The 11812-nt window shown below is 44.2% G+C and overlaps 1 protein-coding gene across 1 annotated transcript in view; it reads left to right on the top strand.

Moving 5' to 3' along the window:
• shank3a (SH3 and multiple ankyrin repeat domains 3a) overlaps window positions 1-11812 on the top strand; it is a 144758-nt gene that overhangs the window by 126894 nt on the left and 6052 nt on the right. Inside the window, exons 18-24 of the mRNA XM_063874708.1 lie at window positions 317-452; window positions 3495-3575; window positions 3733-3756; window positions 4153-4280; window positions 4452-4557; window positions 5164-5690; window positions 5789-7899. Coding sequence (XP_063730778.1) covers window positions 317-452; window positions 3495-3575; window positions 3733-3756; window positions 4153-4280; window positions 4452-4557; window positions 5164-5690; window positions 5789-7899 — 3113 coding nt within the window. The remainder of the gene's footprint in view (window positions 1-316; window positions 453-3494; window positions 3576-3732; window positions 3757-4152; window positions 4281-4451; window positions 4558-5163; window positions 5691-5788; window positions 7900-11812) is intronic.

Below are 11812 nucleotides of genomic sequence, written 5' to 3'. Positions count from 1 at the left end.
AATTTTAATAAAATGACTAAAGAAATGTAAAACTATATTGTGCTTGAAATGTCCAATTTGCATAAGGCATACTTTGTTACTTTTGGTACCTAAAGTGTGTTTTTAGGCTTATACTTTTTCACTTTTAATTAAGTACAATTTTTAATGCTGGACTTTTACTTTTGTTTGAGTACTTTTTCCGCCTCTGAAAGCTTCTATTCATGTTCAAAAAAGAATGGCATGATTTGCAGAAAAGTTTTATCACTGAAAGTAAACTTTAATGCTTTAGAGGTCAAACTTGTGTTTGCATGTCTTGTCTTGGTGCGTTTCGTCTTAGGTAAACGGGGTGAATGTAGTGAAAGTGGGCCATAAGCAGGTGGTGTCCTTGATCCGGCAAGGGGGCAACAGGCTGCTGATGAAGGTGGTGTCCGTCACACGCAAACCTGAGTCTGAGGAAGTCGTCCGCAAGAAAGGTAAAGACCTCTATGTTGAATCCACCAGCTTGCACACATAGCAAATGAAACAGCTGTCATGTAATTGTTATTTCTTGTGAAATGTCAGAAAAAGGCTTGTTTCCATGTTCAGAGGACTTAGGAAGATATGTGTGTTTTCTGTTGTCAAGGTGATTTCTTTTTCGCTGCTGTAAATTCATGTAGTTACCATGTCAACCATAGCTCGCCATTACTCAGCTCCCACACAACCCTGGCAAAGTGACCTCAGGACTGTGTCCACAGGTGTGTGTGTGTGTGTGTGTGTGTGTGTGTGTGTGTGTGTGTGTGTGTGTGTGTGTGTGTGTGGTAGAGGGTGCATCATCTTTGTGATGATTGAGACACAGAGACAGTGATGAATGGGTTTGACCTAATTTCAGGGACAGTACGTTATGAACTAAATCCAGGTACTCAAGTGTTGCTCTTTTTGTGTCTGACTCACTTTTTCTCTCTATTCAATTTCAGTAAGATTTATTGGCATGATCCTCAGCTGAACAACATTGGTAAAGCATCAAGAATAATACAAAAAAGAAAATACAACTAATTAAGTAAACTTAAGTAGATAAATTCAGTTATAACAAGATTAAGAAAGTCTCTTTCCTTCTTCTTCGCTCTCATGTCCACGCATGTCACTGTCTTTTCATCAGCAGATTGAATCCACTCAGTCGTCATCATTTATTAAAGCTTAAAGTTTTGGGACATTTTGGGAAATGTGCCTCAATTAGACAATCACGCTCAGATTTTTGTCTGTTAAATATGAAGCTTCAGCAAGCAAGTGGTTAGCTTAGCTATGCACAAAGACTACGGAAATGTGTTGTTTTTTAATCCAGACTAAGTCCAAGGTATAAAACTGTGTAGGTTTACCGGGAATTATGTGTCAGACTATTTCTTGGTGCTTAGAGCATACCAGCCGATCGTTGGAGACTCTGGGTGTCCACTCTCAGTTACTACTACTGACCATGAAATAATCGTGACATTACATTTCATTTATTTGCTAAGATGCAATCAAAGCAGATGCATGTTCAGTTTACGACATGTTCAGAGTTTCTGCTGTCCTGATGTCAATGGGGAGCTGATTCCACCATTTAGGAGCTAGGATAGCAATCCGGCTTGTGGATGAATCTTCCACATATAATAGAATTGTCTTTTTACTGGTGTTTGTATGGATCGAACAATCCATGATGTTAACCTGAGCTTTAAAGGTGCTTTTAGGCAGATTTTATAACATTTGTAAGTATTGATTCTCTCATTTTACAGTAAGGAAGAAAACACATAAGTGTATCTGCCAATCTATACCTTTAACATTATACATGTTTTTGGCTTGCAAAATATTCGGGCATTTGTAGATCATTGGAACTATATTCAACTCCCAGAACATACTTAGTACCGAGTGTAGGCTGAAACACAGACAGCGCAACATATGTAGAGAAAATTGAGCATATTATGTCTTTCGGAGATGAGAACAAGAACCTTCCCTCCTGTTTCAAACTTTTCCTCAAAGATTTCTTATCCTAGCAGTTTTGATTTGGAACAGCCTCTCTAACCACACTGCTGTCCATCGGGACTCTGCATATTGTGCCGCACCTTTGTAAAAATGCAAGAGGCATGCTCTCACACACAGAAACTCGCAGGCAAACACTCAATACAAAACACAATCTCTGCACCATGCGAGGCCTCACTACTGCCACCGTTGCCATGGTGACTACACTGCATGTTTGAATTAAGCATTACATTCCAGCAGAAGCATCTCTCTCTCCCTCTGACTCTGTTTCTCTCTCTTTCTCCGTCCTCCTCCATCTCCTCTGCTCCCTGATACTGTACCAGAGCGTGCAGACTGGTGACGAAAGAAGATGTTTGATACGGACTGTACCCAGGATGGCGTATGTTCACTAGATCTGCAGCTGCTGACGACAGCAGGATAGTTAGGCTCTAGTCAGGCACAAGGCATTCGTTGGATTTAGAGATCGTTTGCTCTGCAGTAGTGCATTAAGTGTGAGCTGGTCGATCTGGGCTATAGGGAGCTGATCTAGTTCTGTCTGGAGTATTGACAGGAAACTTGGGTTTGTTATAGCATGTACAGGCTGCTGCTGTGTGTGGCTTCATGATCCGTGTCTGACTGCATGGCATTACGTCGTTACTGCAGACTTAATATGCTTCAATACATGACCACATTATTCTTAATTTGGTTGATTACAGTGTTCATTGTAACTTGATTTAAAGCCTTTTATTGAAACCTGTAACTCTGTCTTTTGTATTTGGAGCTGATATTTGTTAGATGTGTTTTACCGCTTTGAGTGGGACGATACCAGCCCAGTCGCCTTATGAGTGTAGAAGGTTTCGGAGGCTCCCATGGGATTTGGGGTATACAGACTACAGCATATCAGTTTCCTTAGCTGTTGAATTTACTGTCATCTCTTCCCCACATGTCATCATGTCCTCCTTCAGGGAGTTTTATCAGTGTATCTGCAAGTGGTCCCGCATGTGGGAGGATATGCATGTGTGTGTGTTCGTGTTTCTGTCTGATACATTCCTGCTAAATTTCAGACAGGCAGCATATTAAAAGTAAGATGGACGACTTTCTCCCTCTCCTTGCCACACTTCTTGTACTTTTTCTGCCTATTGTGGCGTACATATTCTGTTGTTCTCTTTGTAATGGGAGGATTCAGAAAGCTAGGGGTGTTTCAGACTGGACTGAGTTGTACATGTTCTGCCTCCGGGCTCCCAAACAGAGAGGAATTACTGCAGCACAAAGACTAGAATACTGAAAGTCTTGGAGACAGACTGAAAAATTCATAAGCCAACGGATCAACAGAGAGCAAAGCATGAAGAAGTCGGGACCCAAATGTAATCCAAACAAGGTCGTCGTTAAATGGGGGCCGTCCAGTTCCTCTGAATTGAACCAGATCAAATCAGTGAAGACAGGATGGGTTAGCCGTCTGGGAGATGCCAGGAGGGCACTGAGCCGCAAATCCAAAGGATCTTCATCCCCTTCAACTTCATCCTCAACACCATGCCTTTTCTCCACAGCTCCCCCGCCACCCAAGAGAGCCCCCAGCACCACCCTGACGCTGCGCTCTAAGTCCATGACTGCTGAGCTGGAAGAACTGGGTGAGAAAGCTGGCATGCGAACTCCAAACTGTAGACTTTCTTTTCTGTCACATTTCTGCTTTCCCTTTGTTATTAAGCTCTCCTGACTTTTTGAATAGTCACTTGTGTTGGCTTGTACTTTTCCCTCCTCTGCTGACGCTATCTTTTTCCCACCAAGCTTCTGCTCGGAGGAGAAGAGGAGGTGAGTCTGAATTGACACCTCTCTGAAAGTCATAAAGATAATTCCTCACCGCTGTGTCAATTACAGCAGTGTTGATTTAGAGCTGAAGAGCAGAACACTTGAAATATGTGGACCCTCTTTCTCTCCTTCTTTTCTGGTTTCCTCTTTCTCTATCTCTTGTAATTCTTAGAACTCACTCCCTAATGGTCAAACACAGTGAACTTCAATTGGGATAGAGCAGTGCTTTTTTTACAATGGAGCATAACCTCACTTTGCAGTTCATAGCAACATTTTGGAGATGCGTTTTTAATCACACTTTGTATTCTCTACTGTGTTTGCAGTATCAGAATTGATGACACAATATTTCCCTGGTCTTATGTCTCAGCATTTAGTTCTGCCTCATTTCCTTCTCAACAGAGAGACTAGATGAGATGTTGGCATCGCAGGAGTCTATCTTGCGTTCTCAGCCCTCTGAGGCAGATTACAGAGCAGCTACTGTCAAACAAAGGCCCACCAGCAGGAGAATTACACCAGCAGAGATCAGTGTGAGTGCACCTACACAAAGCACACTGGCAGACAGCATATGCCACAATGTTGGCATACATACTAAGTCAATCTCATGCGTCATTTACTCCAAAACACATGTGCTGCACAGCATTTTAAAGGCATTAAATCTGTTTCATAACACATTAAATACTCTCTTTGTTGTGCTGCAGTCACTGTTTGAGAGACAAGGGATGACCCTACATGGAGGTCTTCACCCCGGCATTGAGAGAGGTCACATACCGCTACCCAAGGGGATGTCCAGGACCAAGTCTTTTGGTAAAACAATCACCCATCCTGTACATTTTCAAATAAGGTGAATGATAGTGTATCTTATGTGCAGTATGCTTACAGGTTATAATTGGCATATAAAGGATATAAGATAAGGAAGATTTTATTTTCCATAACATTGCATACTACACCCAGAGAGAAAGGTCTGTAGACAGCAGTATAACAACTAGGAAATAGTAAAAAATTTAGCTCGCTAACATAGTTACAAATACATAATTACATTGCATTGCATATTCAGAATGTGCTTAGGTATTCACAGACGCAGATTTGCAGAACAGATGTTCAAAGCCTATTTCATTAATACTGTATTTATTATTTGGCTTTTTTTCCTGTTCTCTAGTACATTCATTAAAGGAGTATTGAATGAGTTAATTGCCAAATAAATCAAAAATAGTAAGTTACAAGTTTTATTAAAATATTACACAACGAATACATTATAAATGTGTGAGAACATTTATAATATTTTCAGAGGGATGAAATGCAGTGAATTTGTGAGGAAGCAGCTGTGGACCTGCTAGGTTTGTTATAAATGCTCCTATTTCATGAGCTTACTCCCCATCACCAGAAGCTCTGTGATCCTCTCCCCCTCATCAGGTGCCACTGAGGAGGATCGGCTGTCTGCCCTTGCAGGCGAGCACAGGTTTCCTCGCAGTTCCTCCATGACAGACAGCCTCCGAGAACACTCTCAGCCCCATCCCATCCCTCCACCTCCACAAACTGCACCTCCTCCTCCTCCCTATTACCTAGACACTGGTCCTCCTCCAGCCTTTTGTCCCCCTCCTCCCCCATCTCGGACCCACAGTCAAGGCCATGAGCCTGGAGGACGCTCCAGTTTCAAGCCTTCATCCTTGGACCTGCCTTACGAGGCCGCTCAACGACAGGCCACACACTTAGAGAGACAGAAGAAAGCGCGCTCCATGATCATCCTTCAGGACTCTTCACATCTACCTGTAGAACCTACAGAAATCCCCCGTCCTTCTGCTGCTACTCCACCTGAGCGAATCAAAAGGAAGGGTCGGGTTATTGACAACCCTTATGCTAATGTGGGACAATTTAGTATTGGACTTTTCACACCCACCAAGCCCCAGAGGAAGAAGAGTCCCCTGGTGAAACAGCTACAGGTAGGTTACATTTCCAGGATGGTCATCTGTTTTTTTTTACATTAGTTAAGAAGACCTTCTAACTTTTAAACGCTGTTTTTATTTTTGCCTTACTGCAGGTGGAAGATGCACAAGAAAAAGCCAGTTTGGCCTTAGCTGCTGCCCACTCCCGAGAAAGCTCTCCCTCAGGACGACACTCACACACCCATGGACACACACACACCAGCCGTGCAGACTACTACCAGCAGCAGCTGATGGCTGAGCGAGAGCGTATGCGTGCCCAGGGAGAGATGATGTTTCAGGGGAAGGGCCCCTTCGCTGCTGCTATAGCTGGAGCAGTGAAAGATCGAGAGCGCCGTCTAGAAGAACGGAGAAAATCCACTGTCTTCCTTTCTGTTGGGACTATGGAAGGGGCGTCCTTAGCCAGCTCTGACTCCCCCTCTCTGACTCAGTCTCACTCCATCGATGAACGGATGCTCTCCCGAGAGCTGGGACAGCTGCCTCCCCCTGCCTTGGCCCTAAGCCCCTCACCTAGTGGGACCACCTTTATCCATCCGCTCACAGGAAAACCCCTGGACCCTAACTCTCCACTGGCTCTTGCGCTGGCCGCAAGGGAGAGAGCACTGACCTCCCAGAGCCAGTCCCCAACTGGCAGCCCCGAGCCTAGGACTAAACAGGATCGAGCAGGCCATGGCGTATTGTTCATGGACCTTCAGACCAAAGAGTCTCCACATGGGGAAGGGGCTACCACAACTCCCCCTTTTTCACCTAAAAGCGCCACGGCAGGGGGGTACGGAGTTGGATCCTCCCCGACACCTATTTTAGTTCCCCAGCCCACCAAACCGCAGTGGGTCACATCAACATCACCGGTATCTTTCCGGCAGGAGATGGAGGCCAGAGTAGAGGAGAGGAAGGAGGAGAAGAGACTGGAGGATAAAAAAAGTATGTTGATCAGTATTATGGACACGTCACAGCAGAAAACAGCAGGGCTTATTATGGTCCATGCCACCAGTAACGGCCAGGCAGTCGGGGTCGATTCACACCTAGAACAGACACCTGCCCCAACGTCCACAGAGCCCAGCAAGTCTGCAACTCCAAGGGCTAAATCCCCCAGTCCCACGGCCTCCCAGCCCCAGGCCCAGCTCCAGCCCCAGCTCCAGGCCCAGCCTCAAACTCAGCGTCCTGCCAGTCCAGCGCAGGACAAGAGTCTGGCTCAGGGAAGCTCAGAGGAGGATGTGGACCCATACACAGTGACCCTGCCTCCTGCAATGTTGTCCTCCAGCGACGAGGAAACGAGAGAAGAGCTTCGTCACATTGGCGTTCTTCCTCCACCCGATGAGTTCGCTAATGGCATGCATGTACAGGGGACACCAACTATACCTGCCTCCTCTCCCACCGCCCCTACAACACCAACACCCCAAACTCCGTCATCCCCAAAAACTCCAACTGTGACGCCCACCCAGCCTCAGCCTCCCCAGCTGGCACCTCCACCCAGTGCAGCAGCTGTCTCAGGGAAGCCCTCTGACCCTCTGGAGCCCTCACCGGTGGGTGAGTCCGGCTCTGCGGCTGACTCAGGTGTGGAGGAGCCTGACACGCGTAGCTCCAGCGACAGAGAGCGAGACCACCATCTCGAGACCACCAGCACCGTCTCCACAGTTTCCAGCATGTCCACCCTGTCCTCAGAAAGCGGCGAGCCTGCGGACACACACACCACGCACACCTCCTACGCCGATGGGCTGACTTTTGTGCTCGACAAGCCGCCAGTGCCTCCTAAGCCCAGACTCAAGTCCCAGATAGGAGGCAGTAAAGGCCCTGTCACCTTCAGGGACCCTCTGCTGAAGCAGAGCTCAGACAGCGAGCTGCTATCACAACAACAGGCTGCTGCCCTGGCTGCTGCTGCTGCAGGAGGAGCTGGGCTGCCCTTTGGCGGTTCAGCCTCAGTGACTGGACTCGCCCCCACCAAGCCGCGCTACCTCTTCCAGCGGAGGTCCAAGCTGTGGGGGGACCCAGTGGAGCCTCGTGGGCCAGGGGTGGGGCTAGGTATTGGGAGTTTGGGAAATCTAGGCGGGCTGGGATTGGGACTTGGTGTAGATGATGGAGCAAAACCTTCTGTTATGGGAGAGCTCAGTTCACGACTACAGCAGCTAAATAAAGACACTAGGTCACTGGGAGAGGAACCGCTGGGAGCATCACTTGACCCGGGGAGAAAGTCACCTGTGGCAGGTGCCAGGTAAGAGAAAAATAAGTGATGTGTACTGCAAAATGACTGAAATTCAAACGGAAGAAATGGTTCGTTTTGAAGAAATGATTTCAAGTGTATTTATATCTTTTACTCAGATGGAGGCAGAGACAGAGACAGAGGGAGTTAAAAATCTCAAGCAATTCCCCCGCCCAGCATGAGTTTAATTATTACAGTCAATGATTTAAATAGCATACATGGCACACACTGAGTTTAATTATTTTCTCCTGTTTATTTTGCTCTTTATTTAGAGAAAATATACTTTATAGACAACTATTCTTGGTTGTCTATTTTTGGCCTAAATCTGATTACATTTCTCTGTACAAAGGGACACCTAGAGAGAGTCAAAGACAGCAGCTTAATGTTCCACGTCCATGCAAACTATCCATATAAACGCCAGTCCACTCTTATGGGATTCTGTAATTGGATCCAAGGTCACCTGCATTGCTGGCATAAGCTACCCTAGAACTGTTCATGTAGAAATGTTTTCAATACAGTGTGTGCTGTACCTTTCTATGGGTCATACAGTCTTTTTTGCAATATCAGTAATTAAAAGCAAATAAAAAGCAGAGAAGGAGGCATACACAATTTGCTTCTCACGCAGGGACACTATGTGTCTTTGAAGCATCTGAAGCACAGTGCTGTTTTTGTCTGTTGTCTGTGGGTCTCCTGTTTTCACACCATACCTGAAGGTACAATGAAGTCCTTTATATTTCTGCAGATGTGAGGACACCGGAGAGAGTAAACCTTAAGGTTATAGCTACTAGGGTAAACTTGAGTTTTTTATATATATTTTTTCCTAACAAGCCTATCGACTAATCCCATTTAAGATAACAAGCCTCTTATTCATTTAATTTAATTGTATATGTTTTGTTACCTTGTTTGCATCACTTTCATTTATAAAATTACATAATCTATCTACTATGAACGTAATATTTGGATATAGTACGGTTTTTACAAGACAAGGCATTGGTTTTAGAAATCTTCATTAATCGATGCCTCTGCCCTTGGGTCTAAATTGCTCCTTGTTTCTATAGTTACAGTTTTACTCCTTAGCCTTCTGATAAATTATCAGGTTTGTTAAATACAAACAGTAGTCAATAACTATATGGTTGTGTGTGTGTGTGTGTGTGTGTGTGTGTGTGTGTGTGTGTGTGTGTGTGTGTGTGTGTGTGTGTGTGTGTGTGTGTGTGTGTGTGTGTGTGTGTGTGTGTGTGTGTGTGTGTGTGTGTGTGTGTGTGTGTGTGTGTGTGTGTGTGTGTGTGGTAGTAGTAGTAGTTTAGAAGAAGTAGATTATCTCTCGGTGCAAACAAGGTAACCGGGCTTGGAGGAGGCTTGCACTTCCTGAATGTCTCTCTTCATCTCACACACACTCTGTTGGGTTCTAACCTTTGCACCTGCTAGTAGCTACCCTTCCTGCTTTTCCTCAAGCTTTTCCTAGAGTCATTGATCAAAAATACATCTTAAATATATATATATCTTTGCAGCCATCGCTGATATGCATTTGATAAGATTAAGAAATAGTTTCCTTCTTATCAGCCCCTCATCAAGTACCATCAGTGATAACCGCAAAGACTTAAGGATGTATTTTCAGAAGTATTTGACCAACACTGAACTATAATGGTGTGTCACAGTGAAACCATCCCGTCATGGCATTAACAGCCGTTTTATTGTTGTGACTACCGAACAATGTCCTGACCTTGTAAAAAGCTCCTAGCTACCACACAGAGTAACTGTCAGGTGCATGTCTTCACTTTTCAGTCTGTTCAGGATTTGGCTTGATTTTCGTTTTATGATTTGTCAGATTGTATGAATAAATGCTGTCATTTTTTGATTGCCCATCGTAGTTTAACTTTACCTTTAAATTGACACGATTTGATTTTGAAATAAATGTGCTAGTTCAAAATAATGTATCAATCTAGATCTCAGAAACAATGAACAAAGAAGCTTTGTGTGTAGGCACTCTCTAGATGCAGTGGATTTCTTTTCTAGCCCTGCTCCTTTCTTCTTTTGTCCTTATTCCTGTTCATATAAGTTAGGGGGGAGGAAAATGTTTGTCTCGTGTAAGAAAAAACTAAAAGATATAAGGGTCTCTTTCATAGTCTTCTCGTGTTAGCGTGGAATAAGGAGCTGTCTAACTTTACACAAACTGAAACCAAAGTGCTTCACATTTTTGTGTTTCCATCGAACTGTCAACTAAATTAGTTACATGGCTACAACAAAGGAATTACTTTCGATAATTGATGAGTATAGGGCTGGGAGTATTTGGTGTCACCAGTAGTCAGCTGCCAGTTTGTTGATACTATAAGACGGCTTTGATAAAGAATTGTCCTCCAGCTGCTCCATTAATGTAGCATTATCCTGTATTTACACCATCAGTTTTACCCCCCTCACCATTATATTACTATTAGTAGTAATAAATAAGTTATGGTTTAAAGCTCATTCACACCTATTGCTTTAGACAATGTGTTGTCTTGGTTGCCACAAATAAAATGTGAAGTAATTGACATTGAGCCAAATTCAGCCTTCAATCACTGGTCTGTACTCTAAAACATCATGATCCCTGGAAGGAGCAGGTGACCATGACAACAAATACATATCATGTGACTCATTAATGACTTGGCATATCCTCTCGTGAGATTATGCAATCACATTTATCCCCACCACATCCAGCACCACAGCTGACTGCCTTCAGCTGTGAAAAAGATGATCATGCACACCATTATGTATCTCTCTCTCTCTCCCCCTCGCTCTTTTTCTCTCACTCTGAGTTTGTTCCCTCACACCCCACCACTCTTATGTAATATGACTCCATCACTTACCCAATCCACTTTGTGCCCATTTAAACCCCTTCAGACCCCCCTATGCTGCTGTATTGTGACTCCACCTCGCTCACATGCTGTGTATCATAGCTTTGGGTGGATTAGCAACCTGTGGTTCTCATTTTATTTCATTTGTGCTGTTTGGTTTTCTGTTCTTCTCTGTTAATGTAATTTGCATAACTTTGTTTTGTGTTTCAGTGATTGTGTTGAGGATGGCCATGGTCCCTGAATGTCTTGCTTTTTGGACATTGTAGGTTTTTCAAACCAAAGTTGAACAGAATAGAATATATATAACAAATTATTTGTGATTTATCATTTCTTGGTTAAAATGCCACAACCCTTATAAACTCACATATAAGTAGAAATGAGTAATTGCACAACACATATAAAATGTGTGTTTTTTGATTCGTTAGTAGTCCACATCATTTCTTTAGTACAAAAGCAACAACAAAAGTCAAGGAACATGTGCCCGCCTTTTATTTGTTGGTTTGTTTTCCTTTTTGTGCAGTGTTTGATATGTGAATAGTGTGCTCATTTCTCTCTCATGTAGCCCACTGGTCAGACCTCTCAGTGCAGAAGCCTACTCTGCTGTCTTTGTCATGCTCATACATCAATAACACCATCACATGCACACACATACATGTATTCACTGCAACACTCATACAGCCACATGCACACACGGCGTGTGAAAGAAAGCAGAGTGGGCTGAAGCAGACTATACGTCTGGTTGGCAGGCTGCGTCTCATGGAGTGATGCTAACATTCTCTCCCATTGCTCTCTCTCTGCTCACCTTGCATGCTCCGCCCTGCTGCTCTGATCTGATTGGTCTAGAACTGACTGTGCGCCCAGGAGGGCTGGACGACTGTGTAAGTGCGCATGGAGCTCATCTCATATCCGTCGGCTCCCTGTAGTCTGATCATTTTTCCAGCCCTTGCGCTGTCTATCTACCTTCCATTACACTCTTTAGTCCACAACAAAGTTTCCAAACACATGCAGTAGAGGGAAAACATTGGCCACACCTGTACATGAGACACTTACTAACATGCATGCATAAAACAGACATCATTTCACTAATTCTTACA

Source organism: Eleginops maclovinus, chromosome 2 (genome assembly GCF_036324505.1).
Source record: "Eleginops maclovinus isolate JMC-PN-2008 ecotype Puerto Natales chromosome 2, JC_Emac_rtc_rv5, whole genome shotgun sequence".
In the NCBI taxonomy this organism is placed as follows: Eukaryota; Metazoa; Chordata; class Actinopteri; order Perciformes; family Eleginopidae; genus Eleginops; species Eleginops maclovinus.
This window is presented reverse-complemented; position numbering and strand designations above follow the sequence as displayed.